A 21,872-nucleotide genomic window follows, 5' to 3' on the forward strand; every position below is an offset into this window, starting at 1 on the left:
GCGAAGAGGAATGGCCTGGAGTGGGGCTTGGCTAACTGAGCTCTCATCTTGTGCCCTTGGACACATCCTGTGCCTCAGTTTCCCCATGTGTAGAACAGGAGGGTTTCCTATTGATGGTCTCTATAAAGCCTGTGTGAGATCTGCTAATGAGAAGTGCCACAGTGATCTAGGTGGTATTATTGTTGTTGTTGTTGTATTGATGGCAGAATTCATGTGATGCGAAGTCAAGAGGGAGCCCTGCACAAAAGCAGGTTTATGGCCCAAGTCACAGAATCACAGAATCATCTAGGTTGGAAAGGACCTTGAAGATCATCTAGTCCAACCGTTAACCCAGCACTGACAGATCCCAACTACACCAGATCCCTCAGCGCTATGTCGACCCGACTCTTAAACACCTCCAGGGATGGGGACTCCACCACCTCCCTGGGCAGCCCATTCCAACGCCCAACAACCCCTTCTGGAAAGAAATACTTCCTAATATCTAGTCTAAACCTTCCCTGGCGCAACTTGAGGCCATTCCCTCTTGTCTTGCTGTAAGAATACCCCAAGCCTGAATTTAATTCCTGTTTTAGCCTGCGTGGTGTCAGTGGGGCTCTGTGCGGAGGAGCCGGTGCTCACAAAGTGCGTGGCTGGGGTCAGCGTCCTAGTGCCAGCCCTGGGGCACTCCGGGTGGCGGGGCAGCCCCCAACTCTGGGGTGCTGGTTTGACGTCCATCCATTCCTTCCTCCCTTCAACCTCCTTGTTGAGGAGGGGAGCGAGGGCTGGGGCAAACAGGCCATTCACCCTTCCAACATTACCATCATCCACACACAAGGCTGGTTTTATGTTAACAACCGCGATTTTACCTCTGTAACACTTTCACGCAAATTGAGGGGTTTTTCCACTTTATTTTTGCTGCACGGGGAAATAGATGAGGACACCCCACCTGACACATAAACGAATAAACAGGGTAAGATTTGAGCATTTCCCTATTGTTAATGAAAACTTCTGAAGTTCTCCTTTCTGCCGGGTTTTGGAAGTTTTTCCAGACGCCCTGTGTGCCTCCCCTGCCTGAGTCGAACAAGGCACATGAAAATTCAACCAAAAGGCTGGTCGTTTATAAGTATTTGTAATTTAAAAAAAATAAAAATAAAAAGGGAATGTAAGTGACTGGTCGGGATCACACCTGAAAGCAGAGGCTGTGCGGTGGGGGGGGCTGCCCGGGCCCTCGCCCTCAGCAGGGGAGGGGAGGGCGGCCTGGCCTGGGGCGGCGCGGCCTGGCCCGGCCCGGCCCGGCCCCCCGCCCGTTGCCCGCCGTCCCCCGGCCGGTCCCGGCGCGGCGCGGACTCCAGGCCCCGGCATGCGGCGGGGCGCCGCGCAGGCGCGCTGGGCCGGGCTTGAGTGGCAAGTTGTTTGTTCCAGCGAGCACCAGCTGCTCGGCACTCCGGGCTCCGCTGCCTCCCTGCCCGGCTCCGCTCCGCTCCGCGCCCCGCCGGCCTCCCCCGCCGGGCCAACTTCTGCACCCTCTGCTCCCTCATCCCGCCCCCGGAGCCGGGAAGGGGGAGAAGGAGCCGGGGGGGGAGGTGGGAAAAAAAAAAAAAAAAAAAAAAAAAGGCACCGACAATAACAGCCCCCCTCCCCCTCCCCATTCAAAAACACAAAATAAACCCCAGGGATAGATGAACTACAAATGAGAAAGAGGAAAAGATGGAACTGCACATCCTAGAGCACAGGCTCCGAGTGGCCAGCATAGCCAAGGAGAGCATCCAGTTGTTTACCTATGGATTAATCAAACTTGCGTTCCTGTCCTCCAAGACGAGGTAGGTGCTGGGGATGGGGCAGCGCGGGGGCTGGGGGCGGCCTCCTTGCAAGGGGTTGGGGTTTGGGGGGGCACCTCCCTGTAGGGGGGGGGTGGGATCCTCCTTGCTACAGGGGGGCCGGGTGCTGGGAGGGCACCCCCATTCCTGCGGAGGGGCAGGGTGCTGGAGTGGGGGGCACCCTCAGTCCCTGCGAGGGGCTTGGGGCGGGGGGTGCCCTCCTGGTAAAGGGGCAGGGCAGCCTCCTCCTTGCAAGGGGGAGGGTTGATGGAGTGGGGGGCGCCCCCCTTCTTGAAAAAAAACGGGGTCCTGGGCTGGAGGACACCCCTCCCTGCACGGGCGCAGAGTCCTGGGGTGAGGGGCACCCTTCTTGCAAGGGGGCAGGGTGTGGGGGGGTCCCTCCTTCCTGCAAAGGGGGCAGGGTGCTGGACGGGGGGGGAGGACGCCCTCCTCGAAAAGGGGCAGGGTGCTGGACTGGGGGAGGGCACCCTCCTTGCAAGAAGTCGGGGTGCTGGGGTGAGGGGGGGCACCCTCCTCGCCGGAGGGCAGGGTGTTTTTGGGGGGGAGGGGGGACACCTGGGTTTTCCCTACGCACCCCCCAATCCCAAACCTGGAGGGGGTGATGGGGATGAGCACTGGAGTTTGGGGTCCCCCCGTCCCGCCCTGGGGCTGCCCCCCGCCAGGCTCCGGCCGCCCTCCCCGGGCCGCCCGGGCCGGGAGCTGCGCTCCGCCGGGAGGGGGGGGGGGGAACAGGTGGGGGCCGGGGGCTGCGGGCCCGGGGCGGCCGCCGGACAACAAAGGCAACAACAGCAACGCGAGGAGGAGGAGTGGTGGTGGGTTTTTTTCCTCTCGCTCTTTTTTTTTTTTTTCCCTTTTTTTTTTTTCCCCCCTGGTTGTTGTTCCTTGCAGCACTTAACTGAAAGAAATCGTCCACACGAGTGTTTGTTTTAAAAGGTGCTTTTTCAGGGCTGCCAAATTGGAGGAGGATGAGGGGCAGTGCATACCTCGCACTTGGTTCTCTTTAAAAATTGTGGTATTAATACGGATTGTGATAGCTTTCGGGGAAAAAAAAGAAAAATGTAGTGGAAGGCACTGTGAGAAATTATTTTTTTTTTTTTTTTTAGGGGGAGGAAAAAAATACTCTGACCGGTTTATTGAATGTATATAAGCTGCCTAGGCCTTTCACAGCAAAACAACTTGAATTGCAAATGCATATTCTTGTGTCTTCACTTAGCTTGTTGACTTTGCTCGAAGTCAGAAAGAGGAATGGGAATGTAAATAACACAACTCAAACTCTTCTTGTTTTTCCAGCCTGATAATTAGTATTTCAGTTTTCTCCCCAGATTCATCTTGGATAGCATTCTTGTATGAAGGTGGGAAATTTTCCTTGGCAGTAGGAAAATAATAGATAATAAATTTGCTTTTTATTTCTTAAATTGTTTTATTCCAAGCTGTAATTCAATCCTCTCTCTGCGATAATGCTTACGAATGAATGGACCTATTTGTGGTGTAATTTGATTACAGTCCCTTATCTTACAGTTAAACTTCATGCATTGAAATTTCACTCTGATTTGGGGCTCATCCCATTTGGCTCACCACTAACGTTGTTTGCAGTGTAAAGTATATCAGCACCTTGTTTACTCCTGTCCCTAAATACTCAACAGGGCATTAAAGGCTCTTCAATCTTAAGTTTCTATTTTTAATGTGTTGTTTCATTAGAGTGGAAAGGGGTTGCTCATTTTTTGGAGGGGTTGTTTTTCCCCCTCCTATGCTTAAAATGTCAATGTAAACATCAACAATGAAATCTTTAAATCTGTCACTCCTGATGCATAGACTGGGTTTTGGTGGGTTGTTTTTTTTTCTTTTTTTTTTCTTTTTTCTTTTTTTTTTAAGTTCAGGGATGGTCCTGTTGTCTTTTTGTTTCACACTGCTTTTCACGTCTTCAACGTTAGAGAGCTGTGAAAGGGTTAGGACAGCAAGATGAGCCCAAACGCCAAAGGGTGTGATACCTTGTCCTGTGTTTGGGTGCAGCACTTGACAGTTTGGTGTTGCCTCTGGTTACTGTGGTGTCTGGCCCTTTCCATGCACAGTGAGTATCAATAATCTTCCCCTAGCTTTCATGGAATCTCACTGGTCAGGAACAAAAAACTGTTTGTGGAAAGGTTTGTTGGCATAGGAAACCTCAATTTATTTCCCTTTTGTTTGTTCTGTTGTTTTTGCAGAGAGTAGAGATGCAGGGGAGAGAAGGGGAAGCTTGTTTGTGTCATTCTTAAGACAACTGACAGTACTAAAACATTGCTTTCTCCTGTGTACTTTTTACATGCCCTGAAGCAAACAAGGTCCCTCCCCTGCAGACTTTCTGCTCTCTGATGAACACCGTGTGTATGAGGAAGGTGAGGGTCTCTGGGAGATGTAACTCCAAAAATTTATGATCCCACTGTTTCTTTTTCCTCCTCCTTTATGAAGTGAATGTACCCAGGAGACAGCAACTTTTTATATGGGTGCAAGACAAGTCTCCCATCTGAAAAGGACCACTTGGGGGATGAAAGGGGAAGGTGGCCTACATCCCTGCTGAGATAGAGCAAAGATGCCAGTTACTTACACCACCTACATTTTTCCCAGTGAGACCTTAAACAGAGTTTTTACCTGTGCTGCAAGGCTGCCAGTAAGAAAGAATGATTTGTGGGACAGATGTGATCCAAAGAGGTGGCAATGACATAATCAGTATCCTTATGTTAGTCATACAAGAAACTACAATTTTTACATGCGCTCTTTTGAGAAGTGATCTGGAGGGAGTATTGGAGTCTCTTTCATCTTCGTGTACACCAGGGAAAAGGGCTGGAACAATATTTTAAACCTTGTACGTTTTTCTTAATCCTCTTGGGAAGGAAAAGTAACAAATCTCCCTCTTTTTATTTGGCCTTTTGCCACTTTCAGTCTGCCCTTGTTCATGACATGAGTCCTTTAATTTAGCTTCTGTTACAATAGCAGTATTTTTTTGAACAAAGAACAGCAATTTTGAACTATTCTGATGGCCAGAAGCAAGAAAGCAGTTAACGAGGTGAAGAGGTGAGACCAGTAGTGAATAAAACGGTGGGCTGAACTGAGCTGAAAGAAAAGCACTATTAATCATAACTTTAAGTTAGGCATGAGGTATTTTATGCAAAGTTGCATTAAGACAGGCAATCCAGAAATAAATAATATTGAAACTCCTAAGCAGTTACACTGAGCAGTGTGTTCTTGGTGCTCTGCTTGTGTAAGTGCGTGCGGACCTATTGATTTCAGCTGAGCTCTGCCACGCTCTGTGTTGGAGGATCAGATCCGTGTAATTTTTAGTTGCATGCTGAAGATTTATACGTGTCTAATCTCTTTGCTGTTGCTGTCATCATCATCCTAGTGTTTTACTGATTGTGTTGTGTCCGTGTTTGGCTTGAGAGTTCCTTGGTGCCAGTGATCGTCACCTATTCGGAAGGCGTGCTGCGTGTTGATGTATGTAGATACAACAACTGTGCATCCTTCTTCTTTTGTATGTGCCTCTGTAAATGTTAGTTCTCTGGGGCAGAGAGCTATGGTCATCTGTGAACTCCTACCCTCAGCTCCCTGTGTGCTGCAAAAAGAACAGCTTCCCTCACAGCAAATTGTCTCTGCTTCCTTGGCCAGAGTTAAACCATCTCATGCTATTGGGTGATGGGCCACAAGTAACCTGCTTGAGGACTTGATAGACGTGCTAATGTGCTGCTGTGTTCCTGTGTTGTTTTTTTTTCCTAATTGCAAAATATTTTTAACTGCATCTCCTTTTACTGCATAGGAATTAAATCTGAATGGAGGGGGAGGAAGGACAGTCTTGGATAATGCTTGCACTGAGCCACCAGTGCATGCAGTAGGGAGAAGGAAGGTGAGCCTGACCTTGTCTTTTGAGTGTATATAAAAATATATGGAGAGTTTAAGTCCCGGAGAATTAAGTGGGGTCAGGGTTCTTCCAAGCATTATATCTGTATAATGTAATTAGCCTGATTTCTGGGTAACACTTTGGTAGACCCTTGGCACATCTGGAGTCAATGAGCTAACAAGCAGGCTTTCCTTTCTCTGTTCTGGTACCTAATATAAAGATTTGGTGGTAAAAAGTGAAATAAAGTAGTTGAGGGAGAAAGGTGTTATTTAAATTTTAATGCTACTAAGTTATAACCAGGGTAGAGTTGAGAGGTTAGTTTGTTCACAGGGCTGGGAGGTTAAAATAATTGTAGGCCACATGTCTAGCATCACAAATTTTAAAATCTTTAACTGAGTTTTCTGATAGTTTGAGATGGTCATTATTTCAGCATGCTGAAGAGATGGAACAAGTTCTGCACGTGTAAAGGGTGAGACTTTGGTCAGAAGTGTTTAAGGCAGCCGTTTCAAAAACATCTGCCAGTTTGGTTTCTTTTCCAAGATGCTCAGGTCTTCTTCTGGAGGTGCAGTTTGTGTATATTGGTGACTTGAAGCAGAATTACAGGCACTTTGCACGCTTGCAGTTGTGGCACTGCACACAGAAGGCTGGCAGTGCCAGTGAGGTGCTTCCCAGAGACGCCGGGTAAGGTGGAAGAGCCAGGCTGGGCTTTGCCTCGCGTTCAGCGCTGCTTCTCATGCAGCCTCTACCCTGGGATGCTCGGAGGCAGGAGGTATTATGGGAGTGGAGAGGTGCTTGGAAATATTCGTTCTAATAAAAGTGTAGCAAGAAGTAAACAATGATAAACTGTACAGAATAAGCTGGATTTTCTTTGGTCTTTAAACAAAAAACTAGGTTTGTTATCTTTGTTAAATTTGTGGTGATATTTTTGGTAATCAATCCGTTTCACTTAGTAATAATTGACACCTCTACTTACGAACAGTATGTTGTTGCTATTAATACAAGTGTTTCTCATTCCCTGATCACTTGTTTACTGTCTAGGTGTCCTGAAATTGGAGATATGTAATAAAAGGTTTATTTTGGATTTCAGGGCATAATAGAACAAACAAGTGCTTAAAATGTATCTGTGCATCACTTGAGGACATTCAGGAGATCAGTAGGGTGTTTCCTTGGGTATGAACTCAGACAAACAAATGTCATTTATGCCCTTACATGAAATACAGATTGGTCTGCAACACTGGGTGATCATCTGGCAAAGACAAGTTACTCCTGTTGTTAAAACTCTTGTTTGTTTTTTTCTCTTGGCTTCTGCCATCCTGTATGCCAGATCACTGAATAAAGGCTTTTGCAAATTATAAGACCGTGTTTACTCATCTAAAACAGGTTGCTTGTGTTTTCTTTTGGTGTGGCAGTCTCCCAAATACCTTGATTTTTTTTTTTTTTTTTTTTTCCTGTCTGGAGGTGTATGTGTGTGTGATACCTGAGGTTTGGGGACTTCTTTTTTAGTCTGACTTGGTGACCGTCTGTTACAGAAGGACCGAGCGCTGATGTCCAGACACCACAGGAGGCTGGAGGGATGGGAAACCTCATGGCTAACGCTGCCTGCCTGCCTTTTCCCCAAAGCACTTTGCCTTCCTGTTTGCATCACCATGTGCATGTACAGTGCTGAACTTGCTGGTGGATAAGTAAGGATGAGTAAGAGCTAGTGAGAATCAGATAAATGAGAAGGAGAGAGAATAGAAGTTACTTGTTTGGGCTAACGAAGGACATAAGCTCTTTAATTGTGAATGTCATCGATTTGTGTTCAGGGCTGCTGGGTGTTTCAGCTGCTGCTGGGCTGTGAGAACATTCTGCAGTGTTTTAATACACTAAACCTTGGAAAAAGCAGGTTTCCTTCCTGATGGTCTCTTATTGTTTATCTACAAATGTTATTATTTCCCTTTCTTCTCTGCTTTTGGCACATGGGCTGACCAGTGGGGCACTGCCTTATTTTATGTCTGTCTTTGCCTGGCAGTCCTGTCATGCAGTCCTCAACCTACCATGTGGTCCCATCAGGCTAAGGCTAATGCCAAGTCAGAGGCTGACAGGAGTGCTTAGAAACTAAATGAGATTCAAAAGGTGGAACAGAAATACTGGATCAAACCCACAGTGTGATGCTGGGAAGCACTGTGTGCTGGAGAAATGTTGGTTTAGATATTGGATATAGGACTGTTCATTTTTTTTTTCCAGATTTTTTTTTTTCTTCCTCTTGACTGAACTTGAACATTTGCCCTTTAAATAAATATATACCTGGCTGTAGTTTGTAGTGGGCTGGTTGTTTTTCGTTACTTCCCATGCTGTTTCCATCCATTGGCAGAGCTGTTGGATAGAAGTAATGCATCATCTGGGGATAAGGTAGAACATCAGTGATGTAAAGGAAACACTGATGCCCACTGTTGTTGAGCTGAGAAATAAAAAAGAGGAAAAAATACTTATGTTTTGTCACGTAACTCATTAAAGATCCCTTCAGCTGAATATTTATTACTTTCAGATGAAAGTCAATATTTAAATGAAAAATGTGGCTTTTATTAGTTCCTAGAGGGCTCCTCCTGCAAGCTGGGTGCTCTTATGCTTCAGCAGTAGAGCAAATGTATTGTCCGTCTGTTAAGGAAAAGTATGACTATTGTGCATTCGTCATCAAGAAGTAACAGCTGAGTTGTTCATTAACACAATAGTTTGGATCCACAGGCTACTCCTTCCACTGAGTTGTAACTTAAATTGGGCTTCATTTGATGGCTGGAACTATTTGACAGTGCCTTGTTTGTGCTCCATAAATATGTAAATCTTTCCACTTAATTTTTCTATTTTTTTTTAATCTGTTGAGCACACTACCTCATTTATCTAATACACAACTCCTTAATCGTCCTGCATGTTTCAATGTTTTAATATATTTGGACAAGGGCTACAATTTCTTTTTTCAGAGGAAACAGTGCAGATTTGTTCTTTTGTTTACTGCCAACTCCAGAGTAAACTCCAGCTCTGATCTGCTGATAGCTGAAGGCTGGTAAAGGAAGAATTATACAACAGGAATGTGAGGAAATAACTCCATTCATTGCAGTTCAGAATCAACAGAGCAAAGCCTGTAAGTTGCAGTTATCATTTCAAAGTAAAAAGATCTCTCCTCCCCTTGAGCTCAGCTTGGTTTTGTATAGCTGACTATAAGATACATTTGTTAAGAGAGAAACAACAGACAAAAATGTTTTATTATGGCACAAAAGAAATAAAGATTGATTAAGCCTGTTTCGTGACTATACAATCCTTTGTTCGTTGCAGACATACTGCACAAAGTTTTACTGTGCTGACCCTGGAAACAGAGAATCTGATCTCATTTTTGTGGTCTGATGTATAATAAACATTTTGTACTGGTTGATAAAGTTTTATTTTCACATCCAAAGAAAAGCAGTGAATGCCTAAACTTCCTCACCGACCAGAACCGACTTCCTTACTTTGGTCTGTTAAATGTGCTTTAGTAGAGATTAAAATAAAAAGCCTACTTCTGAACTGCAACCTGCTTTAGAAGGCTCACAGCAGTAATGCTGAGATATCAGAGTTGCTGTTTAGCACAAAGTTGGCACATGGAAAAGAAGTGATGAGTTTGCTTGGTGGCCGCAAACCATTTGTTAATCTTTTGGGGACTTCTGAGGTATGCTTTTGTGGGGATGGCTCTGCAGGCAAATGATTTTTTTCAGACCTTTGCGGTCCAATTAAGTTTTGTTAATGTGATGGAATAGATGTTTTTAAGATACTTGTTCTACTTATTGGCCAGTAATTGTAGGGATGTGTAGGCTGGTGGTGGTGGTAGGCTGTCCTTGACCCAAATTCTTTCAATACAAATTGTTTATAAAGTAGGAACTAACCCTCTTGTAAGTGTGAATGCGTGATTGATCAAGATGTTACTGTAAAGGAAAAATCTTCTTTGCCTGCGAAGTTTTAGTGTCCTTGTTACAGGTGATACTAGAGATGTCATAAGGTGTTGCAAGCTAGGCCGTTTAAGTTCAGACTAAAATGCAACCTTTAAGTTTTATGTAAGGCATTCAAATAGGTGAATTAAAAAATTGATACTGGGGGAATTTCTGAAGCTCAGAGGGGAAAATTTACAAGTTTTGGCATGGATGGAACAGTTAAAACGTAGGTGTGACTCTCCCTGTCCTTTCCTGTTCCGGCTTTGTAGAAATGTTATGTGTCAGAGAATCTGGGTAATGATATGCACCGGTTTTAGTGATACCCTGTGTATTTATCCTAGTTCTGTGGTTAAAAGATCAGTATTCAACCCTTTAATATGCCACACATGTATTCTGTTTTACAGGGCGGGTTGGTTGAAGTTGACAAGTCAGACCTTGATTGAAATGGCCCGTGTTAATCTTGTTTAACATTTGTAGCTTTTATTTCTTTTCCTGAAGAAAGATTGACTCTTCTCTTTTGATAACCTCTAAGGCACTCACTTGCAAATAAATGTAGTCTTGGCAAGAAGAAAAAAAGGTTGTTCTTAATAATGAGAAGGATATACTCTGTATGCTTCTAAGCAACTGTATACATTTACACAGATTGACTTAGTCTTTCTTTTTATGCTTTTTTGAAAATGATGGATGACTTATTACATGATTAATCTTTCAGTTGTGATCTTTTTCAAGCTGCTTTTGGGTGGAAATTGGAGTTTAATTGTAACATGGGAAACAAACATTTTCATTTTCTGTTTTTAAACTAATAAGCAATATTAAATGTGTTGAGTGTTCAGGAAAACAAATCTTTGCCTATTTTGTGTTCATAACTAAGCAGTGTAATGTGACCCGTACTGAACAAGCAAAACTGATGGTGACTTGAGACTGTGTTTGTCAAGGCATTGGACCTGGTAGATCTCAGCCCTCTCAAGCTTACTTCTTGTTTGCAGACTAGAAGAAAAGAAACAAGTTTACTTGCTTTTTCAGTTCCTAATTTGTTTCTCAACCTGGAATGAACTAGTGATCATTCTGAACTAAACTTCAGTAATTTGAAATGAGGAAAATATTCTCCCTGCTTGCATAAGATGCTGTTGCTGTCAAAATCTGGCTTATTGTGTAAATGGACTGGTTCCAGTTGCTTTGTCATCAGTTTCTCCTCAATTGACTTGTTTTAATTTGCTTTGGAGTTTCAGCAGCAAACATACTTCTTTTGATAGCTGTTGTTTAAATTATCTTATTTACACCTAAGATGCCATCACTCCAAAAATTATTTCAGATATCTTTAAATCAGATTAGCTAATGTTAAAATAAAGTTGTCCTTTTAATTGTTTTTACATTCGAACTACTTGTTGCAAAAGGGAAATGTTAGAATTAACCTGTCTCTCACTGCTGTGGGGATAAATTTAGGGCAGTTTATGATACACAGAGATGATGTGGTTTTAGTTGCCTATTATTACCCATTTGGCATTTTCATAAGCTAAGCAGAGTTTTAATGTGCGTGGCTTGTTTGCATCTGCTGAGCTAGCAAGGTGTGAAACCATACGCTTGTGGCTTGTTCTTTCCTGAGCTTACCTCAGGTTTTAGACTAGTCAGTGAATGGCTTTCTGTGGTGAGTGGTGGGACTCTGTGTTTGCAATACTTCCCTTCTACAGACTAAGGGGACACAAATTGAGATAGGTTATTGTTTTTGTCAAGAGGTCTTTTTTCAGGCAAAACTCGGCAGTGTAGACAGTGTATAGCAATTTCTGTGCAAATGAAATTAATACATTTTTCTGAAAAATGAAATGGATTTGAGTTACCCGCATTGCAGGCAAGGTAATGGTAGTTACAAATCTACAAAACAACTGGATTCCTAAAGAACAGAGCATCATTTTGACACAGATTTTTTTTTTTTTCAAATGTTTGCTTTCTTTTCAGTATTTCTGGCATACAGGTGTAGCAGTATTTGATGGCTGCCAGGAACCGCTTTGCTAGACCAGTGTAATTTTGGCGAAGCACAGAAGAAGTTAGCAAGAGTTCAGCTTGACCAAAGCAGGCTTTATGGTTTTCTGGTGGGGAGAGGATGAGGAACAGAAGATGACAAAGCACAGGGTTTGCCTGGTGAATGAGCACACGTGTTTTGTAACTACATGGGAGCCTCATGCAGGACTTTGACAGTTAATGCCATAGTGGCGCCTTAACCTTTTTGTGTTGTTTTCAGTCTAAGCCTTGGTAGCATGCGGTTGTCATAAAATTAGAAAATAGTAAATCTTCACAGGGAGGTTGAGGTCGAGAAGGATCTCTAAAGATCATCTAGCCCAACCCCCCAGCTCAAGGCAGAGTCAACTAGAGCAGGTTGCTCAGGGTTTTGTCCAGTTGGATCTTGTACTTAAAGCCGTGCATGGAGCTTTGCTCTCTTCTGGGTTAACGTTGTTGACCTTGTTGGCATTGTAATGCCTTGCGCTGTTTGGCGTTACTTTCCTCACAGCGTCATAATGTGTGATTTACTGTTTCATTTAAACAGGACAAAGTGGTTTTTGAATTTAAGAGTGAAATTGTACAACCTCTCTGTTTTGGAGAGAATTGTTGGGATGGAGGAGAAACTGTCTGCTGTAGTAATTTATTGGTCCTTTATGTTTCTTTGTGAGCATTTCATGTGAAACTGCATATTGACTGTAAACTGTGAAACACTAACTGAAGTTAGAGCAGCCTCAAGGCTGCTCTCACTTAAACAAACTAGAAGCCAAAAAATTCCGTAGCTGGGTAAGAGCAATGCTTGCCTTGGGAAAGGGCATGTACTCCCTCCTGTACCAGTGCAGACAGCTGAATTACAATTTGCAGTGGTGTTGAATGGATGTACAAGACTAATGAAGCTACTTCTACCCAAGCCCTCTACACAGGAATTTTATTTATGTCCTTGACGCAACTAAGGGAAAGTATTAGCATGGCATGAAGTCCAAGCGTTACTTGGTTTGACTTTAATGTACAGTATTGTGTGGTGGATGCCCTGCAGTAAAAGTTGTGCTTTGGTTATTGTACAGTTTCTGAAATCCTACTGTAATAGTGGTCATGCGATAAAACCACAGTATATGAAAGAGTTTTCTCTGTAGTCTTCATATTGGTGTCAAGTTACTCCAAGGCCCTGCATTTCTGAGTGGTTCTCATAATTCCTGTATGTGCAGTCATTTTGCTGGCTGTATGCCTTGTCACATTACCCATCGCAGCGCTGTAATCTGGGGGCTGCCGAGGCTTGACCCCAGGACAAGCGCTCTGTGTTTGTCTGTAGCGAAAGCCTTGTGTCTGAGGAGGATAAAAGTCTCCAAGGGAAGGGTTTGCGCCGAATCACTGAGCTATCCCCTGGTAGCTCTTATGCTGTGACAGGCCAGAAGTACTTTTCGTTTGCGCAGGAGTGTGAAATCAGCCTGGAATGACTAACGTAAAAGGACTTTGTATGTCCTGTACCCGTTTGAATGGCTTTGTTCATTCAGATGGTGGTTGAATTGTAATCTTAGGCAATGATTTAAATATGAAATAGTCCCAAAATAATATGGTTATCTATTAGCTTTTGATGATCTTGTGAAGCAGTGTATTTTGAATGGTTATCTCATTGTGAAGATGATAATGGACTAATTATTGGTGGGAAAAAAAAGCAGGAAAAAAGTTGGAAATTATAAACAGTATTTGCACATATGTGTAAAATGGTTCATATAAGATTTGTGTCCTTTTGAGATGTACATGAGCATATGCTTTAAATTCATTTTCTTCTATGTTTTAGTGTATCACTGAGGTTTTAAACTGATACATCCTTGGCTGTTAATCCATGTTTGATAGCCTTCCATGGCATATTACTGCTGTTTTTATCTCCTTTTGAGTTTCCTACTGACTGGAACATAACCATGCATTTTTCTTATGGAATTGTAGATGGTCACAGTGCTTAGAACAGTTAACGGCTCTATCTTTAGGTGTAGTCTCCAGCTCTATCTTTAGGTGTAGTCTCCGTTGGCTGGATAACTGAGGGTGCAGTTGGAGGATCATAGCAAAGCAGTTGATGAAATTCCTGGCCCCGAGTCAACAGTTCCCACCTTCAGTGTTGTGGAAGTTGCTGTTAACTTACAGAGTGTGATTCAAGTTCGGGGGGGGAAAAAAAAAACCACAACACCAAAACCCCCATACCTTTGAAGCCAAATCATTTTGGTTATGTTTATGGCACAGTCTCACGGACAGTTGCAGTAGTGCAGCTATGGGATGGTTAATTTTGGAGTTGGAGCAGAAATGATTGACTTCTTAACCTTTTTTTACTGTCCGGGAAGATAGTCAGATGATTACATCCTCTTGTGAGGATAGAAATAATTTATTTCTAAAGTTATGAGGTGTGTGAATAGCAATGGTGTTAACCTTTTTTCAAAACTATAGGGTAGGCTTATCCTATATGTATTACTAGTATCATATTTTGAATATTACATTTGCTCATTTTGTGTTTTTAATTCCAACAGTAACAGTTTTTCGCTACCACTTGGATTTGAAAAAACTCAGTGACAGGAATAGAACAGTTCCTGGATTCAACATAGAGTGGTACTTTTTCCTTGGCTTGTTTAAACATATTACTGATTATATATTCTTTGCAGGATCAGCACGGAGAAAAGGACAATGAAAGAATTTCATGGCGCTCCTTAAATGAGTCTTACATAAAACAAAGTTTAAAATGAATTAGGACCTACCTTTTAAGCACTTGTCAAATGTTCTCAGTGTCAGGTTTTCGTCCCACTTAATGTTCACTTTATATCAGATCTAATGTGAGGTACATGATAATATTTTCAGAATCACCTAAGTCCCATTTAAAAAAAAGACGACTTAAGCACTTGGCACCCCAAGGCTCATTGGAAGCCAATGGGGCTTACACTCTGAAATGTCTGTTGCTGTAGGAGGGAAAGACACTTACGGGTTTTAAAAATTTTGCCTCCTGGACAGGCTAGCTGACGACATTCAGGACAAGAGCACGGTGAAAATGCACCGAAAGGATGGGAGGCTCAGTGTGACCGTTCATGCTGGCAAGAGTGAAGACACATTTCTGAGAATTAGTTTAGGGAATCAAAATGGGGGTCTCTGTTCTCCTCTCTCCACACAGCCACATGGGATAGGGACTGGCTTTGCTCCATCCTCCAGCAGTGCAGCCGCAGGCCCCTGCGCTGCCCACTGTGCAGCAGCAATCCCTGCGGGCGCTGGGCCCGCTGTGCTCCAGGGACAACCCGTTGCACCGCTGAGACCTGGGGAGATGCTGCTGACTTTCTTTGCAGAGGAAGAAACTGAGGCATGTAGGAGGGCAAGTGGCTCGTCCATCTTACAAAGCAGCTGCAGTAGGGCCTGACTGTGTTTCTTCCAGGTCCTGCATCGTCTCCACTGCTAGAACTGCCTCTTTTTGGTAGGACAGATGGAGACCGTATTTTCAGTCCATGTTTGTATTAGCCATTTGAAATCCTTGTCATCCAGCTGCTGCCTTCTTTTTCTTTTGCCTTTTCTGTTAATAGTTTTTGTAGGTTCGTTAGTGGAGGTATGCTCTGTCATCTTTGTCTATACCTTGAGAGAGAAATGTGAGTTGAAAGATGTCCATTTGAGCTTCCAGTAATAACAGCAGTCGTCCTGAGAGTCATAAAGAAAACAGCCAGGAATGTACTTGTATGTATGTGTGGCTTTTTAATACGCACAAATGCACATATATGTGTATATTGTATATGTGGGGTATATATATGTGTCATTCCAAAGTCAGAGCACTTTTGAAGTAGAAATTGCCTCAGCTAGAAATGAGAGGTAGCTCGTGCTGACAAACAAAGCCACATGGTTTTAGGGGCTCTAATAGCTGTGCTTCAGGACAGAGAATGTCTCTCTTCCCAGTATCCTCCTGATGACAGCTGCCACAACGAAGGCTGAAGAATACATTTTTATGCGGCTGTATCCTGGGCATTGGGAAGACTCTGGAGCTCAGAACAATAGCAGAATACGGAGCTGCCAGCAGGGAGTCTGAGTGGACAAGTATAATCATGCACTGCTCAGCTTTCAAGGAAATTACAGTTAGTGCACTGACTTGCTCATAATAGTGATGCATTGTTTAGCTTAATAACTTATCAGCTCTCCAGGAACCAGCTAGTGATCACTGTCATCATACACTGCTAATCATTCTGTTCTCAAATTGTCCCAAGATGATCTAAGGACCTGTCACATCACCTATTAAACTGGCAAACTGAGTGCACTATAATTATTTTTTTTTTAAGCTAGAAGGAACAATGTTTCCCACCTTTTTTGTTCTCTTGTTTTATCATTATCTTTATCATATGTAATTGTGCATGTAGATTTTTTAAATGTCAGGTTGAAAGGACATTGTCAAACTGTGTTAGGATTTTTTTTTTTTTTACATTTTAGAGTTTTTGTTAAATTGCTGTTCTTTGTGATGACTACTAGGGAACTGAATCTGAAACCTACTTTTTAAGGAACATTTGTTTTTCATAAAGCAATTTGGGTCAGAGGGGCGATATTTTGTGGTGCTTGTCTGTAGTACCTAGGCTCCTGTCAATCACTAGTAAATGTAGCCTGACAATGGCCCTCTGTAGTAGGGAAGAGTGATTATCCCTCTTATACAAATGTGGAATTTAGGCACAGGAAGATTGAGTGATTTACCCACAGGCATGCAGGGAACCGTGGAAGAACAAGAAGGAGAAGTAAGCTGGTTTGAGTCCTGATCCTGGTAGGCCGTATATCCTTGCTGAATGCATGCTGGCTTCTTGTCAAAGGGTTGTTTGTGAGCTCTGAGCTGCTAGCACTGAAGGAGCCTTGGAGCATTTCTTCTGAAAGAAAAGTGGCCACTGATACACAAATTTTACTAGATAATATATCTGAATCTGTTCTTTAAGAGGTAACGTTTTAGGCTCTTACTGCGGCTACTGCTTAAATTTTTCCTTAGTAGTTGCGGAGTCTGGGGACCAGGCATTGGGATCTTACTTTGCACTCTGCAGGTGCCTAGTTTTGTGGCTGTAGAGAGAAAGCTAAAACTTCCTACCTCAAGACCAATCCACACAGCAGTAACATATTTATAGCTTTAAACTAGGTAGCTTGGATGAACCTGGTGCTGTAACCAGTAAAACACAGAACTTGGCATGGACTAAGTGACCGAGTATTTACTCTGGTTTTAGATGGATTTTTTTTTTTGTAGTGCATGCTGGTCTGTGCTGCTACGTACATGAGAGTCCTTTCTTCATGTCCTGACAGCAACCAATGGTCAGATGTCAAATAAAACCCATTCTTGAGTACTGCAAAACAGCTCTGTTTGCTAACATTTACATGAAAGATCCTAGAATAGCGCAAAGTACCAAAGCTGTGGGGACACCTTTTTGTGGTCAGTAGTGCACAGATATGCAGGTCACAGTGGGGGAGACTTCCAGCCTGATCCATACTTGGGGCTAAAATGATGCATCTGTTAAAAGGGGAGGGGGAAACAGATGGGTGTGCCCAACTGAGCAAGCCTCCTTGCTGTTCGGAATAGTGCAGGCAGCTGCGGATAGTATCTACTATCTCAGGAATTGTGCAAACAGTGGGGTGGGCTATTTTAATTAGACCAGAACAAGTACACCAGGATTGAAATGAAACCCTGAGCAATTCTGTGTTTTTCTCGTTGTTTGAGGTGTTTGCTTTGGTTTCACCTCTCCTGTGTCTGTCTTGAGAAAGACAATTGTGTATCTCTATCAGTGACGACTAGAATTAAAATAGAAAGGAGCCTTCTGCTGCAAGATTTATTGCCTGGCACATCTATGTTGTCTGATGAAGTGTCATCTTTTGTTATGCTTTGGGAAGATGCTGCCTGACTGCGATACCTCTGAACCGCATAAGAAAACATTTGGCAGCACCTATTCTTATCAATTATGGTGCTATTCTTCTAGCTCAAATTATATAGGTCTTCGTGTATAGTATTGAAAAATTTAGGTCCAGCCTCTGCTAACAAACAGAAAAGATCAGGTGGTTGTGAAATGGTGGTCTTTACTAAGACTTAGCTTTGCATATGCTTCAAGTACATCACTTATTTCTGGCAGCAAGAAGTGAGAAAAATGCTGATTATGTGTGTCTTTTCCCTGAGATCAAGTTTCATAATAAGGAAATACCTGAAACTTACAGGTGTGGCTTTCTCTTTTCCATGGGCATGTTTCCCACTTCTCCAGGAGTTTTCTGTCTTCCTTTGAAGACAATTGGTTCATGTAGTTTCCTGCTGCAAATAAGTCCCGTTTTATTGGTTCCAGTTGCTTTAGGGCCAAGAAATGGCATTCTGCCCAAACTTCAAGGTTGTACCAGTTCACGATATTTTGCATTGTACTAAGTTGAAAAGCGTTGCCAGGTAAAAAAATATAATTTAAATGGAAAGCCTAAAACTTGATATGAAATAATGCCAGTGTATACTTCAATACAGCATAACCACTGTATAATGATTTACCTTACTCTTTGTATTGAAATATAGCAGATTTGGTGGTTGTGCTTAACCAGGGCTTTTTCTTGCAGGAGGTATTTCTTTCTTTACTATGCCTACAGATACAGTAGTGGAAATGTCAATATTCAAGCAATGATTTTGTTACAAATCTGCTTGAGATGCCCTGATAACCCAGTCCTATGCCTGGCAAAGTCAAGTTTCTTGTCATTGCTGTCAGTGAGTTAGAACCCAGGCTGAAAAATTCATGTGAGAGGGGATGTTTTTGCAAAATCCTGTTCATTCAAATTGGACATCAGTACGCTTGAGGTTTCTGGGAGAATAACCTTGTTTGCTGGATGTAGCATGCATTAGGATCCTTGGATTAATTCATGTTATATTAAAGCCAGCTCTTGATTATCTCTGGGTGAATTGTGTAAATGGTGAAGTTCCTGTACTAAGGGGACAAAATCCCATCGAGATCTAGACGAGCAGACTGAAAGCAGCATGGCATTTTGCTGTGCATTTCCCAGCTTGGGAAACTCAGCAGGCAACAGGATTGCTAACAGTTCTTTCCCCAACATCCCATTCCAGACTCATTTGTATGATTTCTGCTACTTAAAGTTTTGTTTTGCCAAGGCTCTCCCATCCATTTGTTCTCATGGGTAACTGATGCTTACCGTTCTCCTGTGTTGCTGCTCAGCAGCTCCACCATAGTTTGAAGCCATTGTGTGTTGTGGTGGTGTGTGTGATGGTTGCCTAAGCCTTGCTCTTTTACCTCTTCCTTTTTTTATTGCTGCCTTTGTGGCCGTGAGATTCTGTTCAGTGCTAGCTTGTTGAAGAAAAAAATACCCATGATGGCTCTGTGTCATCATTTCAAAGAATGGCTATTCACTGGACTCTTGATGGAGAGGTTTAAGAAAAAATTATTTTGCTCCTTGGGCATGAAAATACTGGTTAAGAGTGTAAGTGGCACAGGACTACCTTTGCCTGGGAGTCTGGCTAGATAAATGGAAATAAAAAATTTGTGATGTGGGTCTGCACCCTCAGTAATCTTTTTCATAGATGTTTTGTTTACAGCTGTCATTGCTACTCAGGAGCAAAGTATGAGGCCTTGCACCGAGAATAGCCTCAGAACATCTCTCAAACTGCTAGGCTGCCATGCTGGGAGAGGGAGGATGCAGGGAAGAAAGGGTGTTAGACTTAATCGGGGCTCTAGGAAAACTTGCATGTAAATTTTTTTTGTGTGTGTGTGTTAAGCTTTGTTCTTGAAATTGAGGGGGAACATCTCTGTACATCTATTGTGTAAGCTTAGTCAAGAGCTTTATCTGTTGGGTGCAGGTCACAATAGTGCTGATCTCTTTACACCACCTTTGTTTAGAGCAGGAGAGACTGAAGTTTGCTAGTGCTCAAATAATTGCAGTAAAAACATCCAATCACTTTATCTTTGCAAAGTCTTTATAATTTCGGAGCCTCATTTTGTCCTTTTTTCAGGTACCTTGTATGGTTGTATTACAGCTGGCAGTGATACAGACTCATTTCAATCAAGGTGATACTCTGATTCGAGGAGGAAGTTAACAGGAGCATGACTCAACACTGAATGGGTTTTGGTAGACAATGAGCAAGCTAAGCCTGTGTAACAGGAGAAGTCTTTATTCAATTGAAAGCAGTGGCCATATTGACATTAATATAATTGGCAGGGATGGACTTTGTCCCTATCCGTTGATAGATTCAAGTGTTACTTTCTTTTTCCAGAACACTTATGTTCAGTTCTTTATGCTTCTTTAAGTAGGAGATGCTGCCTATTGCTCACACAGCTCTAGAATGAAGCTTTATGCACCATCTAAAACTCCACCGCAGTTGCAGCTTTGCTTGTTGCAGCCTCAGATGAAACTGAAGCTTATTTTACAGAAATCCAGTAAATTACGCTTCAGCTTTTCTTTGGAGAGGTCAGCAGTGACTGGCTTGGAAACCCTGGTATGCTGCTGGATTTCAGTTGTGGCGAAACCTTGTCTGTGATTTAATCTAAAAGATTTCCCCCGCTCCCTCGTTCATTCATCTGAGCAAAAAATTATTGCTTTGACATTGTGTGAGCTGATTCCCATGAAGATAATTCCCTTCCCTGCAGAGAGAGTGGCCTGGCACTGTAGCTTCCCAGGAAACCTATCAAAACTGCTTCACCTTGGCCTGCATACCTTCAATGTGCGTAACATTGCTATTAAACTAGTAATAGACTTCAGTACAGGCTTGCATACTGACAGATACGAAGCAACAAGCTCTGTCAAGCCATTTTTAATATTTTTACCCATGCGTTTGTATGGTCACATGGAGCCTCCTCCTGAAATGTTTGCCTCTGTGGAGCAGCCTTCCCATTCTGCAGATGACAGACTGGGAGCGTGTTTCCTTCTTGATGCCGTGTAGAAAATCAGTGTCATGTAGTTACGTGTCACCAAACTAGTGAATGTCGTGACTGTGTCCAGAATAGGGAAGTATCATTGTGGGAGACTGACTTCAGTGGAATTATATGATGTTCTGGTTAGCTGATTCATTGCTGGCTTTCTCAAAACCCCATAATGTCCCCTGGTAGTTTTCATCCATAATTAACCTGTTTTTCTTGGTCTGGATTGTTGGTCCTTATATAATGACGTCTTTCATGAAAACAGTTTCTTCTTCTTAGAAAAGATGCACAGACCCTTTTTTCTCTTTGGGCTTATATCAGGATTTGTTCTCTTGGACTGTGCTTGTGTTTTAATGAGAGTCCAGAGTGCTTGGGGATTCAGGGATTGTGTTTATTCATTTTCAGAAAAAGGTTTTGGTCCCTTCGCTGACAATTTGTCTTCAGCTTACTGCCTTTTGAAATCGTCTGCAAGTTCTGCACTGACAATCCATCAATCTGTCGTACAAGACAAGGAATGACTGACATTACTTGTTTCAACATATCATAACTGTTATGCTTGCTCCCTCAAGCCCCGTAAAGTCTTGTTATGTCAGGGTGTGTGGGAGAGGGTTGTATGTATTTTCATTGTTGGGGGATCCTTTTGAGTCCTTTATGTTTTACATCTCAGTCCTTGGAGGTATTTGGTTCTTCCCAAAATGTGCTGTTTCGAAGAAATGCCACTTGTGCTCAGCTGACTAAAGCTTTCGCTGCTGGATTTGTCTGATGCTGCTCAGCAAGCTTCTTGGGGCAGAGACTGTACGTGCGAGAGGCCTCAGTGCAGGCTGGGAGCTGTTGCAATACAGATGGTAGAATAGTGGGCAGGATGAATGCCATGCAGAAAACTTAGAAGTTATGGGATTGATACAGGAGTTAGTAATCAGTTTTTTCAGCCCGTGTTTTGCAAAAGGTTAAACTACATAATTATGAAGCCTTTCATGTCCTCTCTCTCTCTCACACACACAAAATAATCTCTTCCCTTTATCTTTCTCATTCTTCTTTCTCTTTAGTCTGCAGAAAGCAAATTCCTGCAGAATTCCTGGCATAAAGATGGAGACTGATAACACTGGTGTGTAATACTGAAGTAGGAGTTTAGGCTACAGCTGTTTCATAGTTTCCAGCACAGGGCTCTTGCAGTGTAGCTGATGGAAGATTCCTGAGTGAAGCCTCTCAAGGGCAACATGTCCTCTTGCTACAGCGAAGTCCAGTTGTGTGCCTGAGCGCCCGGTATGGGAGACACAGCAGATAGAGAGGCTGAGCAGGCAGCACTTGTGCAGCGAGTACAGAATTAGGGACCAGGATTCCCAGCTTCTATTCTTAGCTCAGTAACCAATTCATTGCAAAGCCCTTTGCAAATCAT

At 43.0% G+C, this 21,872-nt stretch overlaps 1 protein-coding gene across 1 annotated transcript in view; it reads left to right on the forward strand.

Moving 5' to 3' along the window:
• The first annotated feature begins 1,319 nt into the window (after positions 1-1,319).
• Positions 1,320-21,872, forward strand: part of CASTOR2 (cytosolic arginine sensor for mTORC1 subunit 2) — a 134,549-nt gene continuing 113,996 nt past the window's right edge. Inside the window, exon 1 of the mRNA XM_074890556.1 lies at positions 1,320-1,799. Coding sequence (XP_074746657.1) covers positions 1,687-1,799 — 113 coding nt within the window. The 5' untranslated portion in view covers positions 1,320-1,686. The remainder of the gene's footprint in view (positions 1,800-21,872) is intronic.

This window comes from Strix uralensis, chromosome 20 (genome assembly GCF_047716275.1).
Source record: "Strix uralensis isolate ZFMK-TIS-50842 chromosome 20, bStrUra1, whole genome shotgun sequence".
Lineage (NCBI taxonomy): Eukaryota > Metazoa > Chordata > Aves > Strigiformes > Strigidae > Strix > Strix uralensis.